General features: G+C 38.4%; 1 protein-coding gene and 1 long non-coding RNA gene across 3 annotated transcripts in view; both read left to right on the top strand.

Moving 5' to 3' along the window:
* fstl5 (follistatin-like 5) overlaps positions 1-26,409 on the top strand; it is a 200,271-nt gene that overhangs the window by 40,073 nt on the left and 133,789 nt on the right. For both annotated transcript variants that reach the window (XM_085178364.1, XM_085178371.1), the window contains exon 3: positions 4,736-4,766. In XM_085178364.1, the coding sequence (XP_085034490.1) occupies positions 4,736-4,766 (31 nt within the window). The remainder of the gene's footprint in view (positions 1-4,735; positions 4,767-26,409) is intronic.
* On the top strand, positions 6,697-23,996 carry LOC146523965 (uncharacterized). Its single transcript, XR_014877018.1, has 2 exons — positions 6,697-20,610; positions 20,659-23,996. It is a non-coding gene; the product is annotated as an uncharacterized LOC146523965 (long non-coding RNA).

The raw sequence follows: 26,409 nt of genomic DNA on the forward strand, positions 1-26,409 counted from the left end.
TCCACTGCAACACAGTCCAGTATTTCTACTTTCCCATTACTCTCTCTTGTACTGAATAGAGTGTACTTTCCAATGTAATGCAGCACCATGTGAATAAGGCAGACATATTTTCTTTAAGTACTTTTAATCTAACCAGCAGTACATTTTAAAGCTGAATGGTGCTTTTTTCTTTATTGTATTCAGCAGCACATTATCTCTTATTGAAACTAACTGGTTTAGACTTTGTCTCTTTTAGCTGGTGTGGTTTGGAACTGCAGTGACTTTAATAATTAAGGTAATGTATACCCACATGTAGCGGAAATCTGACGAGAAGCCACAAAAATGATATATGTGCTTTTCCACTCCAGTGAAATTAATGTGCCAGGCGCTGTGATTACATCTCAGAGGAATGTCATTACAGCATCTGCATACCATTACAATTCGTCTTGCGAGAGGACAGAGGTAAACTGCGCTCATCTATCTGCCTGTCAAATGAGACTGTGGAAATTTACAGCGCTTTGGTGGAAAAAAAAGCCAAAAGTAAGCCTTTTTTCAAATTATGTCATTGGCCTTTTTGTTGCTTAGAGAATTTCTCAGCTCTTGTCTGGACTGCAGAGAGACTCGGGTCATGCTCTTGTCAATAAAGCTGAGCGAGCTGCGTTAACAGTTGTTTCAAAGTGAATTATTGTGGAGAAGTAATATCAAGTTGAAAAACATAGTCAGCTCAAAATAAAAAGTACAGTCTAAAAGTAGATGATAAAGTCAATGAGATAAAATAACAATTTCATATTCTCTAATGTGCCTCATTTTTAAAAAAAACTAAAGCTCTAGCAGTGAAATATAGAGATGAAAATAGCGAACTGTGCTTTGCTTCAAGCTGGGAAGGTTAATGCGATGTCTTTTTCTGTGCTTCGAAGGACAGCATTTGGCTTGGGTAACGTGATCGGACACAACCTTATAAGAGTTCAGTCACCACGTGGTCATAAACAGCTGGTCACGTGTTCTACTCCCATGTGTAATTCCCATGGCATTGTTTCAGAAATTCACTGTGAAATCCTTTACATGGGGTCAGGTATAGGACACGGATCCCTGCCTGTAGTTATTATGGGTTTTATTGCATACGCCATAGCGGTGGTTGTTGCTACTCTTAATCTCCTGATACTTTGAGATCTTTCAGCCAAGGTCTTACATGAAGAGTTTAATTGTAAGGATGATGGAGGGCTCCGTGTGCAATTTGTGAAAATCACGTAGAAGTGCCAGGCTCGCTCAGCATGAGGGACTACAGCAATTTCTGTGAGTTTTTGTCGCTTTGACATCAAGCTGTTATGTCAGGACAAACAAAATGGAAGCAAGGACAACTGTGTGTGCAAAGCCCCATCCATCCGGCACTGGCTTGGCCACATGGCAAATCTAGATTAACAGGGGATAAGCAGAGCAAGAGAGAGAGAGAGGGAGAGAGGGAGTGGGGGTGGTTGGCAAATTAGATTGAGATAAAGAGACGGGGAATGGGAGGAACAACAAGATTGAACAGCAAAATTCACAAGAAACAGCTTGTTGTACAGTAGCGTCAGTTAAGGCTGCAACAGGCAACATTTGGCCTAAACGTGACTTCTGTCAGTATTATTTCCCCCTTCGTCTTCCTCCTCCTCCCTCTCCTCCTCAGCTGGTCAGTTTGAGCCCCAACCCTTGTCACTCATCTTGATGAGCTGTCTGCTTTCAAATGGCAGCCAGCCCGAAACTGAGGTAACCAGCTTTTGTATCGTCTCCGCAGGGGCCGAAAAGGCAGAGATGCTGTACGGAGCCAGTCTACTAGAACAATAACAAGGTGTTGACCTGTGGTTTTCAAAGTCTTTCTGCTACATGGTTATTTTCCCTGTTCTTTTGGTTTATTTATTAATAGTTGTTACTTGTCAACATGATGAGTCTTAGCAATACAACTACTGGCCTCGCCATCCGTTTGTCAGAAACAGTTTGAACACAGCTACCCACAGACAATTATAAACGGATGAACCATGAAAAGACAGCAATGGTGTTATGATGCAAAAAGGCTAAATTACACATTTGTTTTCTTGAACGTCTTGACCGTGTGAAGCATTTGTTATTATATAAGTATTTATTTGTCTGGGCATGCTGTTGCAGATACAGATACTGTGCATAATTCTAGCAAGGTGCTGGATCTGTGCATTACATTACATTACAGCATATTAAGGAAAAAGAATGACTCTCAATTCATGGAATTTAAAATAATCTACTGGAATATGCACATGTCTGTTTTTGTTTACCTGTGTACATTGTTGTTGGATGACCTTACATCAGGCCTGGCAAAAATTGGATTCAGCTCTGTTGTTTTGTGACTCTTCTCTATCGGTCAAACAAATAAACCAGTCTTGCTTATAAGAAACAGTACTGCGTACCGTATTCTGGTCACTTGTCATACTGGTATGTTGCAATTTGTTGTCATATGTTTCCAGGTGGAGTGTATTTGGAAGTTGGTGGTCTGGAGAAGTCAGGTTTGTGAGATCTGAAGCGGGAGAAAGAAAAGACAAGGGGGAGGTAATGCTGGTGGAGTGAGGAGGGTTGAGAGACAGTGAGAAACACAAAAAGGGGAGAAAGAGAGATAGATGTAGGCGGTCAGCCAGCTAGCTGTGACAGGAGCAGATGAAGCACGAGTTGTACAGCTGGGTGCTTCACTGTCCCCGGAGTCTCGGGGCAGAAGAGACAGGCCTGCCAGTGGCTCAGGAGAAATCACTCTCTTCAAACAAATGAAGTGTGAACATTGTCTGCTATATGCAAATAAGCCCTATTTGATATCTTCCCTACCTGTAGTGCAATTCTAAATGTCAGCTCCTCTAGTGTGTGTGTGTCTGTTTGGTGGGAGGGGTATACAAAGAATGTCAGAGAGCCACAGGTGTTTTCTCTGATTTGTATCTGATGGTCAGCAGTGTTTCCTGAAACATCCGGAAAGATGATGAGCAGAGAAAGCTGTTACCACCTCACAATGTTTAACTTGAGCTTTAGTGATTGCTGGGTGATGTGCCTGCGCATCGAAGAAACCACGTGATGGATTTTCCATAAAATGTCATAGCTGCATTGGGGACTGTCAGAGTTATGTATTCATCCTCAACTTTCACAAAGAGAAGGCTGACATTTGTGGTATATCTCGAAGACCATTGTCATTAGGAATGCATGGATTGCAAATTCTGGAAACATACCAGGGTGTAAAATCAAACTTGGACCCAATGCTAGCGCTTTGTAATCAACATGGTAAATAAACTGTGCAGTTAATAGTAACCACTAAACACTAAGTTAATAATTTTTGGTAATTACTGGTACAGTTACATGTGTTATGTGTTCCTATTGATATCTATACATTAATATTTTGTAATTATAATTAAGAACTAAGAAAATGTAATTGTTTTTCACACTTTTTTGTATTATGTGTTTATTATTATTATTTTAAATTAGTTAACCTTTTTAGATATTGTTTACAATAAATCACTATATCAATATTTATTAGATAATCAATCATGTGGATGTTCTTTTGTGTGGGGTAGTGATTTCATTAACAGCAGGGCTCAGTATGTACAGACCCAGTATAGTCTAAATAAAAATATGACAATGTCAAATGTATACACATGGTACCCAGGAAGCAAGATAAGCTGTGTTATTCCTTCAGTCAGAATTGATATTTAAAGTCACATCTCTTGGATATGCTTACCCATATATCTTTAAAACACATTAAGTGCATAATATCCTGTTTTTTAGTTGACAGGTAATTAATAGCGCATTAGGAAGAAAATGCACAGTAGGTCGATTTCTGTGCAAACTGAGAAAATGGCTAAACTGCTGTTTTCTTCATGCATTCAGGGACCACAGTTCATTATTGACTGTAGACCCGTTGCATAATGCATCTTCCTCATAACGCCACCCGGCTCGAGCTGCTAGAAAGAGAATCTGATTTTTCTGTGCAAGAACGAGAAGGATGAGCTATGCAGATTTCACTGTAGAGAAATCAAATATTTATGCCTCTTTCTTTCGCATTCATGGTTTCTGGAGAGCAGTTACTTAGAATAGTAGTCCTGATAGCAGCATTTTCTACAACTATGCTCAATAAGCATGCAAATCTGTTAAAGCGTGGCTACTCAGAAGGTCCTAGTTGTTTGCTCTTTGGTATATCTATAATATGTTTTTTCTTTTTTTTTTACTGCATGTTTTTTTTCTGTTACACTACATTTATACATTTATTTGTCAATTGAAGAAGCATCTCGACTACTAATTTGGTTAACTTGTTCAAAAGAGAAAGTTAAAACACTTGGATACGATGATCTAAATAGATGTAAATAGATATCAGAAGCTAAAGAAACATATCTAATGACTAAAAGCAAGAAGAAGTTAATAATATGTATTAAATAATATGTAAGTAAATAAAATCTCAGAGTTTAAGGTTTGTCCGTTATCCGTGTAAGTGAGTCAAATTGCCGTGTAAAGGTACACTGTTGTTTGGGTTGTTCATGCAATATTATTTGACATTCAGACATTCAGAGTTCTTGCATTCAGAATGAAGACCTTAGGCTTTGTGTGATGATTGCATTGAGATGTGAAACACCATTTTTCAGAAGAATGTTAATATACTGAATGGACTACAGAATGTCATTCATCTAATACAAGGACATGTATCTGCCCTCATTTACCTTAATGTTGGTAAGTTTTGATCTCATAGATCTTATCTCTGTTTTCTTTTTTGCTGTTCCAACAGGATGGCGTTCCAGAGAACCTGAGAATAAAAGGTGAGTTTCTGCCTTTGATTCCTCCTTCTTCCTCCTTCCTTCCTGTATGTCAACATGTTGTGTACAAGGGGAGGGGTTGTTGAAGCTACAGCGTAAGTGAAGCACTTTTGCTTTTTTGTAGTATAAAATATTTATGTAGCCTTTTTTTTAAACTAAAAGACAAAAAAAGAGCACATTTGATCAAAAACACCACAATAAGAAACCTACTGGGAGTATAACACTCTCTCATCTCCTCTTTCTAACATTTTATCTCCTACACCAAAAAGATTTCATGCAATGGTCACATTCTTGTACAAAGCTTGACTTTTCACTTATCAAGATATATTTAAACCCTAAATGAATATTTTATGTTACTAAACTAAAATATACAGTAGCCAGCAGCCATTAAATAAAAAAACTATCCATCAGACACCAAACTGATAAAAGACGTCGTTCTGTACGCAAACAGGAAAGACAAAAATCCAAAGACAACAGCAATTAAAAAGTTCTGTTTGGATTCCTTCAAAAACTAAAGTTATCAGGTCCGTGTGCAAGAAATCTGGTTGGTATTTTTTTGCTTGAAATGCCTGTGTCTACTTGTAATACTATGAATTGTGACTAAGCTTGTACAAATGTTGAAAAAAAAAAGTAAACCTCAACCTAAACTTCGTCAGCTGCATGAAAACATGTTTTCACGTTTTTGTTTGGAGACATTTTGCAGACCCTCCGCCAACATGTTTTGTATCTGCTCAAAATAGTTTTTTTTCACTAGTATATAGAGGGTTTTTTCACATTATACTATAGACATTTTTCACTCATTTAACCTCCTGCAATGCCAGGAGAATTAGGTCTGAGGTTACCTTTTCGCACATGTAGCACATAAAAGGGATAGTCCACAAATGTATATAGTCAGGGAAGGGTTTAGGGAAGCGGTGGTGCGGTGTGGTCAGTAGTAAGTACAAGGAAGGGGATGCAGATAAACGGGTAGCTACGATGACTGTTTGAATCAGACATGTTACATACAGCTCAGCTGAGTAATATCTATAAAAGTTCAGTGCTGCATTGCATGCTTGAAAGCAGCTTAAGTGAGCACTAAATGGTTATACCCTTCAGCGTCTATAATGGGAGGTTTTCTCATACTTTACTTTCAGCTGGGTGTTTTTGTGCAATGAGATATGTTACTCTTGATATGCTCAGTCTATGGAAGTGATTGAATTATATTTCCATAACAAGGAGCCGTTTGAATGAGTTAAAATGCAGCGCAGAGTTTTCAATAAGCCATTTATCTCTAACACCAAATGCAGTCGTTCTCAGCTTTAACAAAAAAATTTGTGCCGTGATGGTCCAGCAACCTGAAAATAGTTGGATAACCTCAACTTTAAATGTAATTTTTTAAAAATGTACTCAGGACACACACACAGTGTATTAACCAGTTATTGCATCGATAATGTTCATTTGAGGTTAATGTGTGGCTCTGTTCATTTCCTCCTCCAAAAAACCCCCCAAAACACTTACTATTGTGCAGTCTTTACATAGTCTACACTATAATATCTTTATTCATACTAGTGCTCAAGATCAATTAAAATAGTCATTCTTTATAAATTCCTGCCCCAAGTGGAGGAGTTCAAGTATCTCGGGGTCTTGTTCGCGAGTGATGGGAGAAGGGAGCTGGAGATCGACAGACGGATTGGGGCTGCAGCTGCAGTAATGCAGACGCTGCACCAGTCCGTTGTGGTGAAGAGGGAGCTGAGTGTAAAAGCGAAGCTCTCAATTTACCGGTCGATCTATATCCCTACCCTCACCCATGGCCACGAGCTGTGGGTAGTGACCGAAAGAACGAGATCGCGGATACAAGCGGCGGAAATGAGCTTCCTCTTAAGGGTGGCTGGCCTCTCCCTTAGAGATAGGGTGAGAAGTTCGGCCATCCGGGAGGGGCTCAGAGTAGAGCCAGCTGAGGTGGTTTTGGGCATCTGACCAGGATGCCTCCTGGGTGAGGTATTCCAGGCATGTCCCACCGGGAGGAGGCCCCGGGGCAGATCCAGGACACGCTGGAGAGATTATATCTCTCGGCTGGCCTGGGAATGCCTTGGTATTCCCCCGGATAAGCTGGAGGAGGTGGCTAGGGAGAGGGAGGTCTGGGCCTCTTTGCTTAGGCTGCTGCCCCCGCGACCCGGCCTCAGATAAAGCGGATGAAGATGGATGGATGGATGGATGGATTCTTTATAAATTCAAAAGTAGACACATCTATGTTTTCAATGTTATTATTATTGACTAAACATTAATTTACACTTAAATAAAATCTTGAACTTTAATAAAATCTATGATTCAGAAACAACCACTGTCATATTTGGGCCAAAGCTCATTTATGGTGGACTGTGACAAAGTTGAAAACTTTTCTCTTGGTCAGACAAATCGACATTTGAAATTCTCTTTGGGAAAACATGCATGTTGCATTCTCAAGACCAACGAGGAGAGGAACCATCCAGGTTGTTATCAGTGCTAACTTAAAAAAACCTGCATCTCTGATGGGATGGAGGTGCAACCTGTACATATTGCATTCTGTTTTTACTTACATTTTCCACCGTGTCCCAACCTTTTTTGGAGCTGGGTTTCTACAAAATGGTAGAAAAAAACTGTTAGTTGTAGCAGTAGTTGGCACCATTATCTCCAACCAGCTTCAACTACCTCTGTGGATCTGGACAGTGGTGATGCATTAATGCACCATGCTCTTCTTGCTGGTTGACAGATACATCTCATCTGTCAACCCATCACCTTTCTAATGTCTTCTCTTTCTCCTCTAAACAAGAGTCAATGTCAGGCAAAAGGTGGTCCTGCTGCCCAACATGCCTGCCACTAAGTGTTTGAAAGGGGCGCTAAATGGACGTCTCCCCATTTTTCCTTGCCGGGGAAGGTCGAAGCAGTAATTGTAGAGGGTGCATTACCATAAAGGGCGGCCCCAGCTGTCTGCTGTGATTCACTTTAATGCACCATGTTCTGTAAGCCGAGAGGGGAGCTCTCACTTTGGCCAGTTTTCAGCAAACTCATTTCCAGCCGCGATAACGAGAAGGCAAGCAAACTGTAGGGAAAATCATAAATTATTCAAGTATCACCATGTACATTGGAGCCTTCTCGTTACTGTGAAACTGAGGTTGATTTAGCATTAAAAGGCCCAGTTTTAGAAGCTACATCAAAATTAACGGATTGAATAGACATCTAGCAAGTCAAGATGAGAATAAAAGTCCACCCCCACCAAATTTAGTTTATAAAGCTGTTGTGGGTTCATGTCACTTGGTCAACTTTGAGGTAACCAGCAATCACATACATTTATTAGTTTTAAGATGTAGTTACAGGGCAGACATCTGGAGCGGGGCACTTACCTAATTAATGTTTCCTTCACAAATATAACTTGATATTTCTTACTTTAATTAACAGAAGCCACACCGACTCTTCCTGTATACTAAAACAGATGAAAAAGTGTGTTTATTATTCAGCTTTACCCTCACACAAAATAAATATGCTAGAGTAGAGTATTTTAAAAATGCCACTGTTTATCTCTGGGTTTTCTACAGATCCACTAAAAGTCTAATATTATCCACAAATGTGGTTATAACAGGAAAAACCCCATGCTTTTTAATTGTGACTCTTTAATGTGTTGATTGATGTTGTTCTAATACATAAAGTCATGGTAATGCACAGTAAATCTGACAAATTGTAATGTATAGAAAATATGTTGAATATAATCATAAGAATGAGAAAAAAATACAGATCCTAAAGTTGAATTTGACTTTTTTTTTTTTGCAGGCTAATAAGATAAAGCTAAGTGTAGCTTTTATCTTAAAAACAGAACAGGGTGGTGTAGGTATACCAGTAGAAGCTCTAAATAGTGCAAATAGTTAAAGCACAGATCAAAGTGGTAAAAGTGTCTTCAAAATCCTTGGTTTGTCTGAGCAACAGTCCACAATACAAGACTTTACTGTCATGTGCGATAAAGAAATTGTCAAATACTGCTTTAGATATTATTGCACTGATGAATAGCTTTTCTCCCAAGTAGTAGTTACTGATATTTTATAAAATGTCCAAAATGTTTTGTACAATCTCGTCATTGTTCAATATGAATTCTCATTTTTTGATTTTAAGAAGAATTATAAAGGTGCAAGAATCCTATTTTAAAATGCTTCCCCCTCAGTTTCACAACTAGTTTTGTTGTGTGGTTTACGGAGAAATTCTCTCTGTCTTTTTCCATGTTCATACATACTTGAATGTGTTCTCTTGTCTGAGACTGTTATATTTTTTTTACCCTGTGATATACTGGCGACCTGTCCAGCCCTGAACAAGATGAGCAGTTTGTGAAATGGATGGATGGAAATTACATTCCTGCATTTACCGTGGATGCCAAAACAAACAAACAAAAAAATCATAGATGGAATGAATGAAGCGCCTTATAAACTCGAACTGAATGTCAGCAAGGAAGAGACAAATGCCAAACGTATTCCAGGATGCTCGGTAATTGGAGTCCCAGAACGAGCACATACCACACTAAGCGAGTTTGTTATGCATACTACAGGAAGACCTTGGGCTGCTGGTGAAATGCAATTTTACAAAATAAATGGGCTGATTTAGTCATATGAAAAATCTGATTGAGCTTTTTAAGATTGTCTTCCCATTCTCATTACATGTAAGAAATGTCATTGGTAGCAGCACTATTAAGATTAATGACTTTTGCTGGTGTAGTGTATAAACAAGACACAGTGAAACAAACTTGCTGGTGTTCAGAGAACCTTGTTTTATTTAGCCAACCATTGATTTTCTTTCATATTAATATGTATGATTGTGATATTAAAAAGCTTGGTCAGAGTGAGGGGAATAATGTTTTGCATTGGGGTATTTCTTTTCTCGAGATTTGCCACCTAACACATCCCAAAGTGTCCTTGGGAAAGTTGCTTAACTCAAGTTGCCCCACATGGTGAACAGAGTGCTCGTCAGAATGGGAATGAGAACCTCTAAGATTAAAAATACAGCATGACTAATAAAGCAGTTTTAAAACTAATACAACTATTTGGTGATATAAAAACCTAATATTCTGATATGTTAGCCAATTTTTTTCTTCCCTCCCTTCTGGCACAAACATAAATGGATTTTCCTGAAATTGGTTATGTGTTGTTATTTATTAGTTTACTTGTTTATGCTCTGCCCCGACTGTAATTCTCACTTAGTGTTTCCTAATAAGTTTAGGGTTACAATTTGTAGTTTCGAACTATGTTTACTGTAGTATAGGCTGGCGAAATGGTCACAACATCAAATGTTTATTACATTTTTTAGCCCTGTACAGATTCTCGATCCACGTCCTTACCCTTACCTGTGGTCATGAGCTTTGGGTAGTGATTGAAGAGAGATTGTGGATTCAAGCAGGAGAAATGAACTTTCTCTGATTGGAGGCTTGTCACTTCCTTCGGTTCAGTCATTCGGGAGAGCGTCAGTGTAGAGTGGAGTTGCTTCTCTATTTTGAAAGGACCCAGCTGAGATGGTTAGGGGAACTGACAAGGATGCCTCCTGGGCACCTCCTGCGGGAGGTCTGGTCATGTCATACAGGGATTAAGCCCTGAGGTAGACACAGGACACATATCACTCGACTGGCTCGGGAACATCTCTGTGTTCCCACAGGTGAGCTCGGGGAGTTGGCTGGGGAAAAGGAGGTCTAGGTTTCTCTGCTTAGGTTGTTGCCCATGCAACCTGGCCCACCAGATAAGTAGAAGAAAATTGATAGATGGATTACTGACAGACGGACACAATCAACACCCCTTAGGTATTCAGCTGTGACGAACACTCCGTTACATGTGCTCAAACACATAAAACAAAATACGGGTCACTATTGATCTAGTTATAGTGAGCACATCCTAGGTTTAGAACCTGTATTCTCACTTGGCACCATAGCCTTGTTCTGTGAGGAAAGCTTTGGAGTTCAGTTGACTCAAACCGGTTAATTATAAATGCATTTTAAAGCAACTATGAATATCTATGAATGTATATCATGAATATCTCTCCGGTGCTTTTCTGTTATTCACATTAATTTTACACGAGTAGTCACCAGAGTCCAATATAAACAACCACACTTTTCTGCTTTACTTTGTATAGTTATTGCTACTTACTTGATGTATATAAACACAAAAATCAAACAATAAAAAAACAATTATGTAATACCATTGAAATTTAGCAGATGAGTCAAATCTTATACCTGCAGAAAATGTGTTGATTTATGTATTTTTGTTGAGTGAACGGGTGAAGTGCTGACGTGCGAATTTGGCTGCTGATGAAAGATTTCCTTACAGACGTGGACTATTCCTATTTGTATGTTACAGCCTTTCAGATTTGAACTCTGCACAAGAGCAAACATCTTGTTTTGTTTCCTGGCACAAATGTTTATGTTCTTCTAATCTATGTCGTCTCGCGTAATTTATTCATTTGTATGCATGGCAACTGCCTACTGCTTACTGCTACCAAACCCGAGCCCATAGCAGTACATTTGAATAATTCAAAAGCTGCAAACACCAAGCTCTAAATTGTATATTAATTCTAAAATTACACACCACCCCCTGGGACTGGGTTACACTTTTAATAACTCGTCACAGCTGTACTGAGGAGAGGTGAATGCTGCGTTCCTCTGCAAGTATTGGAAGACTCCCTGTTGTTCCATCTAGCGTCACTGTTTTGCCACAATTTAATTTGTAATGGCTTTCATACAGTAAGTCTTAATCAAGTTATTGTAGATTCATGAAATGCTGTCTTTTCCTGGGCAGGGAAGGAAGCAGTTTTAAAGAGATGCTATGGGACTACACTGCACCATCTGCTTATGAGCAGTCTTAGATGAGTGGCTGGGTTTAAAAAAACAGAAAAAAGGCCCTATAGGATTTGCCTTTTGAATCCCCGCAGGACCTTGTGGCTAGCTTTACAGGCCACTTATGCTCCTTGACCCACTAAGCCATTAGAGGACACTTGTGTCTGCCCTAAATACTGTATGGTACAACACTTTCACCTACTCAGGGGAAAAAGCCAGCTGTACCTTACTTGGTCACGTTGCACTTCAGAAAGAGTTAGACTGTGTTTGCGCTGAAGGTCTTCATGCTCTGTTTTATATTGATGCCCAGATCCTTCAATATAGCCCATAGACTGTCTGATAGCAATATGACCTTAAAGGCAGAGGCGAAACACTCATCAGAAAAATGCATGATATTACATGTGGAGATCTTTTATTCAGTTCTTTTTTTAGGCTCATCATCCAACTATAAAAAACAACTTTAAGGGTGTCTGAAATGGAAAACCATAAGCCATGTACAATATCCTGTTATAGAACCAGTGATGTAGCTAACGAGCCTGTGTTTATAGTCTTAACAAGCTGAGGCCTGATATTCTCACATTTATCTATACAAATACACTGAATTTATATGAATTATAGTCAGTGTTGGGGAGTAACGGAATACATGTACCGCCGTTACGTATTTAAAATACAAAATATGAGTAACTGTATTCCGTTACAGTTACCGTTTAAAAAGGTGGTATTTAGAATACAGTTACTTTGTTGAAATAAATGGATTACACGGCGGTACTTCCCTGTTTCATATTGTACATTTTGGGACATGTATTCTGTATTCTGTAATGGAATACATTTTAAAAGTAACCTTCCCAACACTGATTATAGTACTATAGCAGCCAAGGGATAAAAACATGAAACATGAATAAGGAATCCTTTTTACAATTCGTATAACACAAAGCCAAGCACTGCAGTTCATCTAATGGCCGCCTAAGTCAGTTCCTGTAGAGTCCCAGCTGTTTCTGATCGTTACAACAAATTTTCCCTGTCATGACAACGACTGCATTAAAAACAAATAAAATAATAAATGACTGCCTTCAGTGCCAGGTGGATGCCAACAATTGCACTCCTCGTTGTCTGTACGACTTTACCTCTGCCAATTTAAGTCACTAATTTGGACCTCTTGGCCTTTTTGAAGATTTTAATGCAGTTAACTGACAAATATAATGGATTGCTGTTTGGCTAATTGTACTAACAGCCTGGCCTTGAAGTCTGTGCTTAAGATTTGGCGACTGAAACTTTTGTTTTATTAATATAGCTTTGTGTCTTTGTGATGCTACCTTACTTAGCTTTCTGGTGTTGTTAGCTGATAATTTTATCCTCACTCTGGCTTCAGAATATCGTGACGGAAATGGCAAAAATACTAAAATCAAGGCTTCAAATACAAGTTTCCAAACAATGGGTAATGTCATAATGGGTATGTTGTTCTGTTGTATACAGTCTGTATTAAATACTCGGAGGAATAGTGTTTATAGCAGCTGAGTAACAATTATCCCTGCCCTTCTAATCTTTAGTAACACCACCTTTGGCATTACGTGTAATACAAAATAACTGTAATATGGTCATTTGAAGGCTTATGACTGTACAGTTGTTTCTATTAAGCAGGACTTTGTAAAGACTATGTAAAGTTATGGTGGCATTTGACTTGATTATCCTATTATAAACCAGTCAAAGTATTTTGTATGCCGCAGAGCGCTTAACATCAGATGGGGTCATTGTTTTGTTTGATTGGCCAGGGCTGCTGAAGTTATATTGAATGATTTTTCTGGGGATGTCTGGCTTCCTGTGCCTCCTTGGGGTCAGGACTTCTGCTATCCCAGTGTAGACATGCCAGTGTAATGAATGAGGAAGCTGCATTTTTTTGTCACAGTAATTTTGCTGTCCTGACCCTTGACAACGAAGATGGCAGAAAAGGCTAAAAAGCATCAAACATATAGCACAAGCATTTAGAGGGTGGGCTTACCAACACTGTTAAACCAACACACACACAATCCAAGATTTAAAACACACACTAAAGCAAATTTAATAATTTAACAATATTGTTTTGTTTCATTTGATAAGTTGTATTTTTGTGGGCAAAAGCAACAACACTAAAATTGACCATTTATTTTAGACCTACATGTAAAAAAACAAAAGACAAAATAAAAAAACTAACCAAAAAAAACCCCAAACAACAAACTGGTGAAAAAAACAAAAACAAACCACAGCATTCAAAACATTTCATGATTGTCCATCTTTCAAGAAGTTTAATGTACTCTTAATTTAAAACTGCTTATTTTTCAAAATAATATAATGTGATGCAATAGGTACAGACATCCACATTAGTAAGAAGTCATAAACTCAGTTTGCTTGCTGGTACTTGTATACTTTTTGTGTTGATGTACTACTATTTTAATATCTTCAGAGAGCAGTCTCACTTTGTTTCCTGCCAGGGACAAATGAGCAAACTAGAAACTACAGTGTGTTTACTCAGCTTACACTACTGCAACCTGTAGACCGTTATACAGTCTTGCCAACAGAGTTCAGATTAGTATCTGTTTTTCCCCTCTTCTTTCAGTCCAGCCCTTTGGTAAATTGCATTTAACTTTAAATTAGTGCTACTTTATGTTGGTATCTTGTTTAATTCATATGATTTATCTTTAAATGCTGCACACTCAGAATAAACAATCTGGTAAAAGTTGAGGTTTCTTAAAGTTTCTTAATTGTTTTGTGTTGGGTTTTTTTTCTGTGAAAGCGCATTTGTGTTGTGCTACACATATCAAATTGCTTAGCATACTGGAACATCTTAAATGGAACAAACACATTACTAGTGTGATACGAGAAAGGTCAATTTTGTCATGGGGAGAAAAAACATATCCGAAATTAGCTTGATTTTAAAATAGCTTTCTATAGCACCGTGGTATTTCATCCTACATGCTTGTTAATTGCGCTCACCTGGCGTTCCAGGTGTAAGTTAGTTTCTAATTAGATGACTAAGATGTAAACCAGCAGGACTCAGCATAGTGTGAACCACTCAAATGTTTCCTGCTGAGGTACAGACGTCTAATGAGCTACTACCCAGGAAAACACATTGACTGTTCTAGGCCATAAGAATAGCATTTATGAGCCATATCCTAGTATACTGTTATGGCATGTCATTTATTTTCTGGTCTTTGAATTGCTTAATGAACTTTCAAAGAACGTTAAACTGCTTATTTGAAAATAATAACAGACAAAAAAAAAGAGTGATGGGTGTCATGGCGATCATCAGTGCTGCTGCCAAAGGAAGCATAACGTGCTGCACACTTAGCAAGATCAACAATATTACCATCAAAAGTCATCTTGAGTGTATAAATGACTCCCTGGATGTTGATACCCATAATTTTTGGCAAACCATATCCTGAATATGTAGAATTAAATGGAGTGAGACGAATCTAATTGAGTTTCATCAATAATTCTTAGTGATCTGCATGAACCCATGCTACTTACAGCGGATAATGATGAAGGCTTGGCAATAGCGGTGCTTCTTTTTCCATCTGAAGGTCAACACAGTAATCATAGGAAGAGATATTATCCTGAAGGTCAGTTCCGGCTTTCAGCCTAGATTAACTTTAATGTCCCTTTTATATGAATGGCATAACTGCAACAGTGTCCAAACATGAAAAAAAATATCTACTTGACCCATTTAGGTATAACTTTTTTTTTTTATTGTGTTCTTTTGTACATATATTACATATTATATATTATACAGTTCTCACCCAGCTTTGTTCCATTGTACTCAACATAATCTCAGAGCAGTGACAGGCAGTCTTTATATGCAACAGTGTGCTTGTGTTAAACAGCTAAGGTCTTCTAAGGCTACGTTCACACTGCAGGTCTTAATGCTCAATTCCGATTTTTTGATCAAATCCGATTTTTTTGTCTGCTCGTTCACACTACAAATACAATGCGACAGCAAACGCGCTCTAGTGTGAACGCTCAAAGCGGCCCGCATGCGCAAAAGAAGACGTCTCACACAACGCGCTCTGTTTAGACCCAGAGCAAACAATATTGTTTGACTGATGGCCGTTAATATAAAGACTTCGGACTTTATGTTTCCCCAATTTTTGCTTTAAGTTATTTTGTTATTTACATAATAATGTAAATAACCTAATAATTATCCTTATTGCTGTTTTAAAAAGTAAAATCTGTAAAAGACGGATTTAATGCGACTTGACCGTTCACACAGCAGTCGCTTTCTGAAACATCGGATATGTATCGGTTTCAGTACCACATACAAAAGTGACTCAGATCGGATTTGAAAATATCGGATTTGTGCCGTTCACACTGTCATACCATGATCGGATATGGGTCGCATAGGGTCAAAAAAATCGGATTTGATGCGCTTTCGCCTGCAGTGTGAACGTAGCCTTACACTCTGTTCCCAAATTAGCTTTCAGGTGTTATTTTGTCTTTCTCTGCTAATTTCATCGCATGCAGATTGAGATAAGAAGTTGATGTGAGTGAGAGTAGACTGGACTTGTTGTAAGTTTTTAGTTCGATTTAGCTGCAGTTTATTTGACAAAAGCACCCACATTTGTTTTTCTTCTGATTCTAGAAATTTCACAAACTGACTTATTGCACCTTATTACAGTGCATGCAAATTCACTCAAATCCAGTGAGTTGTGTTTTTATAGCATACCAGAAGATGGTAAAGATGGTAAATAGGAGAGGTACCTACTAGAAAGCTGTAGCGTTTGTTACAGTGACCAACTGTCTGCTACAAATGGCCATAATCTTGGGGCTTTTTAAGAGTTGATGTAAAGTCAAAGTCTTTGCTGTTTCTCTACAGCTTATATTACTACTGTGTCATATATGGATTTTAAGATAAGCAGAAGAGAATAGTTAAGGATAGAAGCAAGCCGAAGGAGCTGAAATGAAAGGCCTTCTTTTTCTGTTTTAACTTCTAAGGGAGTTGTCATCAGAGTTTGTGTTGGACAACAACTCATCAGATGGTTGGTAAAAAAGCAGATGAAATTTTAAAAATACATGAAGTCAACATTCTGTATAGTGATTTGCAGTGAGCGTGCCTGCTGCTTCGTTGTATTAAAAAAAAAACTAACTAAAGAAAACAAGTTTTTGTCTTTATCAGGTATTTCCATATTTTCCTTACAGTGGTTCCTAAATGAAGTATATTTGTTATTGAAGTGCAATAGTTGGCAATTGGTGTGCTCATGCAGTAATGTTTTAACTCTTGGTTTTTTTTGTATGCTTTTATTATTATTTCAGAGTCTGTGAAATTGCATTTTCCTTTCCTTTGATCGTGAGTTGTTGCCGCAAATCCAAAATAAATTAGCAAGGCAGAGCTAGACGGGGGTAGAAAACAGCCATAGTCATATGCATTAACATTACAAAGCCTGTTTTAGTTTAGAATAGGATTACTTCTGGTTGGTGCATCAACTAAATTCTATTCTGAAGACTCAGCTTAACAGTTAAACCAGGTCTAATAAATACAACTCAGTCCTCCTGGTCGCTGGTCTTCGGTGAATGGTAGTACATACAGTAAGCTGGAAATATCCCGCTTTGGGAAAAAAGAACTCTTACTCCTGTTTTATTGTTCAGCATAGAAAGCTGTTTCTTGATTTTGAAGAGTTCGCCTTTTTTTTTGATAGTTTCTTCACAAAATATGTCAAAATTATTTGGTGCAAGTAGTAAGAGTCAGGTTTGTATTACAGTCAATATAAACAGAAACATTTCTTTTTGTATGAGAGAGACGTGTTCATCTCTCTCCACTAAAATATTACCTTAAATGTCAGGAGAGCGTGTAATGCTTTGAGCAAGAACATTTTACATTGGACTGAATTTACCTAAACTTTTATCTTTGTATGTCGATATTTCACCCAGAGATATAGTAATGCAGAATCAGCCATACAAAGTTCCTGAGAGAGAGAGAAAGAGGGAGAGAGAAATGAGGTCTGAAAAGGAAAGCTGCTTGCCTTTTTGTTTGCCTACCATCCAGCCCACTGTAATGTGAAGTAGTAATGGGAGTAGCGCAGGGTGCTTACAATTAGGCGGCAATCTCTGATAAATGGGGTTGTTGGTGGAAACGCTCTCAGTGCTGCATCCTGATGTGGACAGACTGAGAGAGGAGCCGGGCCCACGTTCAGTCATTAGGCCAGGGAATGAAATGGGACGGAAAGTTGCCAAGTGGTTACCAGGTGCTCTCATCCACTCTTACACGTGCACTCAGCCAGGAACCAGCACACACACAGATACTATAAGTGCCTAAAAGTAACACACTTCTCTTAGTGTTGTCCCTGAAATTGAATGCTTTTTTTTCTTTTGGGCTTTTTCACATTTCACACATTTCACATTCACAGCACAAGTTACATAACATTGATGAAAGTATACATCCTAAAACGAAAATGTAATGAGTTTGGTCACTGAATAAAAACAGGTGCACATTAGAGTGATTGCTATCTAGTATAGATTTCTTTCTTTTCTTTCTTTTTTTATTCTTTTAAGTGTGCATCATCATCATAAGTGGAACTCGGGTTGCTCCATTTGTGTCTCTCTGTGTTTGTGTAGCTATTTGGCTGTAGAGAGTGATTTTGGGTATGCAGCCTATGCAAACGTGCTTGCCTCCGGTCCACCGAAAAGCCAGAAGCACTTACTTCGGTGTTGACAGGAAGGGAGTGAAAACAGAGGTTACCATGAAAAAGGAGAAACATGATAAAATATTCAGTGGTCACATGAGCAGCATTAAAAGCATTGTTTTTCACACCCAGTACACTGCATGCTAAACTAAATAACCAACAACAGCACAAGAACAAGGAAGAGTAACAAACAGACCATTTTTTTTCCAGATATTTTTGAAATTTCCCGCTGGTAAGAGTTCCCACCTATCACACGTAGACAAAGGTCTTGGTTCTCGACAAAGGCTGTGTAATCGCAGCTAGTCAATTAGCATGGAGGTCTGTTGGTTCTCTCTGTTGCTGCATTCAGTAACTATAAAGGTGGATAAAAATTAAGGAAAAAGAAACCAGAGAGCCACAAGGAAACCTTGCAAGTCAGTAAAGAGGTTTTGTAGAAGATTTGCTGATCTAAAATATATGATTCTGAAGCAGTTAATGCGATAATTTTGCTAAACTGATTGGATTCAAGCTGAAAGTCTGCTGCTGTTAGTTTTTTAAAATCCACAGTGGTGGTTTGCAGAGACAGAGTATGTTGTGTTGTTATACACAAAATATGTGCACATCTTGCACAGTAGCATAATTTTCATAAAACAATATTTGTCCCTATATTTGAACAACATTTGCAATTATTATAAGTGTTGAATCTCAAAATGAATTCGTTGTAATTTCTACATAAACAAGTTTTTTCTGTATTAATTAAAAACCATGCGGGGGAAAAAAGGAGATTTGATGTTTTCATTCATAAAGAGTCTGTTTTCCTTTTGACAGTGTAGTTTGATTAATTTACAGTCCTTCAAAGCAGTGAACGTCTTTTTTAAAAATCTATTGTAGGGGTGGGGATTCTTTGATTAGCCTCTGCTGAGCAGCTGTGATGTATACCTTTGTACACTGTTGACAAGCTGGGGAATATTTCATGTGAAGTTTAGTCATATAGTTTTAATTTGTATTTACACTATGTCCTTTGCACTCTGCAAAGTGGTTTGTGATGAATATGTCAGACAGCATTTTATGAATAAGTTGAACGTGAGTTGACTTCGGTGTTCTTTTAATTTCATAAATACGATGCACAGTCTATTCATGTGCTGTCAGTTGTGTTTGTAGAGGGCGACAAGATAGATGTTGAGTAGTACACCCCCGTCTGTATCTCCGTCCTTTTACCTGAACTGAAAATGTCCCTGTCTTGTTTAAACGTAATGCTTTTTCCCCCCTGCAGAATTTCTGTATCTAACAAGTTTTCATAGTATGTGATAATTCAAGGTACACCAGAGCGCATTTTGCAGCTATTCTTGCCAGCACGTAGTGGCTTTGACCCTTGCACTTTCTACTCTGGCTGCTTTTACTGTTAAAGAGGAAATTGGATTTCACTGTTCGGTTGTCTCGTATAAGAGTTAAATGTCAAAAATGTGAATGCAAACGCTTTCTCTTGAACATAACTGTTATATATATATTTTTTATACGGCACTTAGAGATGCAGAGGTTGGCAGGGTTTCAGATCAGCAGGTTGCAGAGCTCAGCTTTTATTAAAATGGAATAGGCTTTCCCCTTTATAAATGATGTCAAGGATTTGTCCTCCGTTCCTTGTTGAGTCAGACTAGATTGAATTTATCAAACAAAACATGGGAAATTAAATTTAGGAATATATAGTCCAACCATGTAACAGTATGAAACAGAGTTATATGTTGACCTGCAGTCACACAGTGAGTAAAATGATAAAAATGGAAACATAAGAAGTGACAATGTTTTTTATTTTTTTTCCCCGAGACTTTTTCTTTGCATTTTAGTGAAAGGGCTGTGGAATGAAGTCATCGAGGTGGAAGGGAAGTCATCAATGTTTTAAACATAGTGTGTTGCTCTGCTTAAAAGGCTTGAAAAAGCTCTTATGCCTCAAATAGATACTCATAAATAGTTCAAGAGTTGTTTATGCCACCAGGAGTAAAAGTGTTGTCGCAATGTTGCAATTAGAATTTGGTAGGGGAAGGAAGTGCATTTCAGCAGGTGATAACACAACACCTTAACGACGCTGATGGATATAGGTCTTTGAGCAGGTCGTTACCTTTGGGGCTGACAGAAACAAGTCTTTGACGTGCCATGTGTAAAGCCCAAGATAACAATGCTGTAACAGCCTGCCTTTTTGACACCTTTTATCACCAGAAAACAATTTGTAACCGAATGGGAAACCGTGCCAAATGTACTTCCAGTGTAGTTAATGCATCTGTCTCTTTACACCTGGACAAATTCATAGTTTGTGGAAGAAGGAAGACAAAAAACAAGAGAACAACTTGGTAATAAATTTTAATCTGATTCTGATATTTCAAAACCCAGGAGCTTTCTAAATTGACAGTGTTCTGTTGAAAAATTGATAATTATGCACATTTACATTCATATCAATTTTGAGCTGTATAAGCTGTTCATTATCTGCAACAGCTGATTTTAAACATATTGATATAGTCAGTGTGTATTTTAAGTAAACCCTTAAGTAGCCTCTCACGCTAAATATAGAAGGGAGAAAATATACTTCAAGCTTCATTTTCTTATGGAGTGCATCTTTTTGCGCTGCACGTGTTTTATAGTACTGGGAATTTTTATTTACCCAGCCTTCCTTAGCTTCCTCACGAAGCTAACTCCTGGCCACTGAGAGCATAGGTGTGTCTATTGCAGGACAGGTCCTCTGACAGAGGAAGTTTAAACTGGAGTTATGGTCTGTTCTCGTGGACCTTCTGGAGTCCATTGTTATTGTTGTTCTGGAACAAACTGTTGTCAGAAGCCCAGACTGCCAGTGTAACCAGCCTGTTCTTTTTACCTTTTAAACTGATGTTTGTTCACTTATGAAATGTGGAGATAATCCATCGATCCATTCTCATCTACTCATCCTTGTCAGGGTCACGGGGGCACTGGAGTCTATTCCAGCTACCAAGGGGAAGGTTACACCCTGGACAGGTCACCAATCTGCAGGGTTAACACAGATTGAAAGACTACCATTCACATTCACATTTACACCTATGGGCAGTTTAGAGTCACCAGTTAACCAAATGAGAGATGATGAGAGATGAGATAGCCTTTATTTGTCAGTTGCAGGTCTTTTGACCGAGATGACAGACCTTGCCGACCGTACATACAATACACAAACATCACATTGGGGAGACAGGTCAGGCTAGGTAGCGAGGAAAAAAACATTGAAATGGGTAGCACAAAAGGATAATACAGGAATGCACAGATATCAACACACCGTAGCACGATAAACACAGACAAGCAACATGGGAAAGTGTCCCATCTGATCTGGGACCGCTGCAATCTTCGACTGCGCCTCCAGCTGACCCGATGTCCACATCAGAGGGGAGGTAAGCGTTGGAGGTGGCGTTGGATCCGGGGTAGGGAGGGCGATGCGTCAGTGAGCGCTTATCAGTATCAGTAAAAGTATGTGTGTGCATGTCCATAGTTCAGCTGAGACAGCGTCCTTCGCCCTGCCAGGCTAAGTAAACAGTCTTCCAGCCAACCCAGGTGGCCTTGTCACTGGACTGAGAGAGAAGCTGGAGTACCTAGAGAGAGCCCACACAAACACAAGGAGAACATGCAGAATCCACAGATGACGAAGTCAAACTCAGGACCTTCTTGCTGTGAGGCAACAGTGCTAACCACTGTCATGGATTGACTTCAGATAAATTCAAACACATCAGAAATTGAGCCTGAAATGAATTTATCTGAAGTCAATCCATTATAAGATTCAAAATTCTTTCTATTGGTTAAAGGTTCCTGTCTTTAGGTGAAAATTATTCACCAGTTGTTTTAAAATGAAATCTCCAAGACTATGCATGCCTCCGTCTCAGGATGGCTGAAAATAAATCATTCTTAGTGCCATTAAATGTCCTTCTCCATAAATATGTCACAAATAATTCATTGTCAACAAATTGGTGACATTCAGGAGATCGCCGTTCCTGAGATGCTGCTAATGGTCAGACTTACATGCAGCCATTGTTTGAGAAAAACTCCGGGTGATGGCAGACTGGATGATGTCAGATGTTTAACCATGAATATGTTACACCTTTTCTTTGCATGACAACAAGTTGGCTAAAAATACACTTTGCTGCCGCCGCTGCTAATGTGAACGCTCGTGCCTTCCAGTATTCGCAGCGCTCCACTTAAGAACTTGCTCAACGTCTGAGATTTCAGATAACTTATTTGCACGAGGTGTCAGTTGGTGTGAGGGACTGTGACATTGTTTATGCGCAAGTAAAGTTTTAAGATTGTTGTAGTTGTTGTTTATTCCAATTTGCATCTCCTTTTTCTTATTCATGGGCCTTGTGGGCCAGCTAAACTCTGCACTGTGTGAGCTTAGCGCCTGACTGTTGTTTACCACGCTTCGCTCTCTCCCTCAGGACTCGGAGCTGTTGTAATGGAAAACATCAGATACAGGTACTACAGCAACAGTTTGAATTTACAAAGAGAATAGAAAGCATTCGCAAAAAAAAAAAAAAAGGTACAGAGATGCCTGTCCAAGGAAAAAATATGCTTCAAAACAATATTGCTTAAATGGATGTCTGTGTGTGTGTTTTTTGTTTTTTGTTTGTTTGTTTGAGTCAGCATCAGGACCAGAGTTATCAGAAGCTTGAATGGCTTTACAAAGAGTGCAGGTTGTTACACTTTGGGGAAGACAATTTCCATAACACTATTGGGTTTTTTGTGGTTTTAAAGCTTGTCTTTTGGTTCCATAGCAATGCTTTGATCCATCTGCAAAGACAATCTGATTATGTTGGCCATGTCCAAGTACGTCTGTTATCCCTTTACACAGTGTTCACCTCATTATGCATGCATGGAGGGATGATGCCCTTCAAATACTACACACTGGAGTCACATCTGTCAGGACCTTGGTGTTGCTTACACGCTCTGACTAAAGGTTAATGTTTTACCTGCACAGGGCATATTTTCATTTGTTTTTTAATGAGATAATTCTGACTAATTGCCTTTGCATCTTAAGCCATTCGCCACACTGAGATTTCAAAACACAGAACTCGATCAAACAAGGTTAAGAACAAAAGTTTATTTAACTCCCGGAAAGATTTTAAAGGTAAATGTTGAATCAGGGATTTTTAAATTTTTAAATTTATTTATTGATTACTTCAATATTCAGCTGCGGTTTTGCATAAACAGCTGTTGTCGGTGCCATTCTTTCAGCATATAGCAAGCATACAGCTGGTGAACTGTTAAGTAATTTCCAAGGTGACATCAAAGCTTGTCATTTTAAACAGTCAGACTCCTTTCAGGGTCCTTTCAGTCTGTGATGCAGACAGTAGTTCAGTCAATTACAATGTCCAGCTGTCCACAATAGCACTAACGTAACTTTAACTTAATAACTGTCGCTCATCAAACAATTTCAGACAACTTCTCTGCAGTTTAAAGTTACTGTAATACCTGTCACTAATTGACAATTATGCAGCTGTTATCAGTGCTAAATGCTTCATTTGCATACCATGAATATATTTGAATGCAACTTAAAAGGCTAAAACATAACAGTATCCTAATATTTTAATGAATGAATAAATGACTTGCATAAAATTAACCCAAATTTTTTCTTTTATCTAATGATATTATATTTTTCCTTTATTCTTTTCTTATTTATCTTTCAATGGTGTTCTTTGTCCACCGTGAAATGATTTTACATTCGAATTTTGAATAAGTGATGCTGAAGGCTCTGTAGTGTCTTTTAACTTGATCATGCCGAGGCCTATTAACTTCTTGTTAGGAATCATGATTTACTGCTACTGGTAGTTTCTCTGTGTCAGCATAAAAACGATTTGTTTGACAGCACTGAATATTCAGAACAATGCTAAAGGAACTCAGTGAAGATCTGAGAATGAGAATTTTAGATTTATATAAGTTATGTAGGAAGGTCTCTTGGAGTTTGAAAATCATCAGCACAAACAATTGTTCTTAACCTGTTAAGCCCCCAGTGGTTTTCTGATCTCCTTCCTTTTGCACCCATCTTTGGGTGCGTGGGTGCTTAAGAGGTTAAATATATGTTATTTGGCTGTGAATGATTCACCACTCTGCCAAGGTCCCAAGGTGTTACTCTGAAATGAGAGGAAATTGGTTTGGATGTTCAGGAATAACCCAAAAACAGACAGATGTTTGGAGGAGGTGAGGCTTTTAAACCTCTGTCAGTCATGATGATGTAACATGTTCCAGGGCTGTTTTACTCCCAGTGGTCCTGGGAAATTGTCCAAAGTTGATGCAGTAACGAAGGAGGACTATAGAACACAGTTGGGTTCACTAACAAGTCAATGAATCCAAACTCATCAAAACTGATTTTGAAGTGGATTGGAGAAAATCCAAAATAAAGTCAAATTGTGCACTCAATTCCTGTTTATAAAAGTCATTAAAGATTTTGCTGTTCAGGAAAAAGAACAATTCAAAGAAATCATTTAAGTGTTTGGAAACTTTTTTGTAAACTAATGTAAACTTTTGACCCAATAAATGTTACCAAAGGGTTTTTGTTTGTTTTTTTGTTTGTTTTTTAATAATCGCCAGTTCAGAGTGTGTGTTAGTAACTCTAACCTAACAGCTCAGGCTTCAGATGCTCAGTTTCAAGCACCTAACTCTGGCTGTGAACACAGAAGCCCCACCCACATGATTTTCAAACCGTCTGTTGATAATGGGTAACCAATCAGACAAAAGCTAGTTTAAATGAAGTGCAAAAAGACAGAAGATAAACTTGAGGGCTGCATTAAAGCCTCAATGTAAGATAAATAGGAATTATGTTGAGCTGTGGCTCATGAAAAGCTGCTTAAGTAGAAAGCAACAATGAAAAAGATGGAACTGAAAGTGAGGATAATGGGTCTCCTTTAGTGGAGAACAAAGATGGATTAATTATAAGGCTTAGCTGAGTCAGATGTTTTAGATCAAGAACGTGGGTTGGAAAAAACTTTGGCGATCACAAATTTTGCAAAAACCCCCAGTGTTTTAGTTTTACATTTTTCCTAAAATTCTTTGTACCTTGCTTTCTTCAAGATGAAGACAGCTAAGAAATATTATAAATCTCACAAAGGCATTGTTTCCCAGCGTGGTTGACGTGATCATCAAAGGAAGCTACTTGATATAGGGCGTCTAAGATCCCTTTGCTTTTTCTTATAAACCTCATGTTGCTGCACTGTTTTGTTGCAGTCTGCACAAATAAACTTTCAGTTCTCGAAGCTATGCAAAAATGATCTCTGTTGGGGAGTATGTTAATGACAATTTCTGGGTTCTGACCTGCTGACTTTGGCCTTTTTGTTCTACTTTCTGCTAAAGAATTTGTGCTCACTGGTTTTGCTTAGTCAGCCTTGGCTGTGTTGACTTCACAAATATTATATAATTTCTCTGCTATCCAGCCTCATTCTAACTGCAGTTTAAAAAAAAGGAAATTCCAGTGAGTCAGCTGACAGGAACGACTCTTTCAAACTCAAAAATTGTTGCTAAAAACTTTTATTAGCATGTGACTTTTATATAATTTCCAGTCTGCTATCACCACTCACACATCATCACTATTCAGTCCACCCATATGTCAGTATCCACAGTGTCTCAAAGTGTTATTGAGTCATCTAGCATCACTTGCATGGTGTGGGAGTTGTCATTAGGTCAGATTTTTTCAGTTTCTTTTGTTTTCTTCTTGTTTTTAGTGTAGTAGATGCATGGAAAGAAAAGAATACCACCTAAGCTGAGGTATTGTAGCAGAAGTTGTGGTGTGTTTACAAATGACAGTTCATGTCATAGCACGTTACAATAAAAATATTGGACTACTCCGTGATAAAACAATAAGCAGAGGAGAAACAAATTGACTGGCTGCTCTGAAAAGAAGCATCAGCTGCAATGAAGTTTCACAGAGCGAGACTCATGCATTATATTTCCAGTAAACAGATTGTATTCAGCCACTGGTAGAACATGATCTATAATCTCAGTGCGTGTATACAAGACAAGTTACATTTCTACCCTAAGGGTGACATTGAAGATTTGGCATCGTGGATTTCTGTCCACGTTTTGGAAAAACAATAGGTCATCAATAAAGGAATTGCTGTGTACAATCCCTCATTTGTCTGTGTTGTCAGCTGATGGCCAGACAGTTGGGTGTGCATACTGATAACAGATGACTCTGCCCTTCGCTGACCCTGCTGGTGAC

The sequence above is a fragment of the Neolamprologus multifasciatus genome, chromosome 2 (assembly GCF_963576455.1).
Source record: "Neolamprologus multifasciatus chromosome 2, fNeoMul1.2, whole genome shotgun sequence".
Classification (NCBI taxonomy): domain Eukaryota; kingdom Metazoa; phylum Chordata; class Actinopteri; order Cichliformes; family Cichlidae; genus Neolamprologus; species Neolamprologus multifasciatus.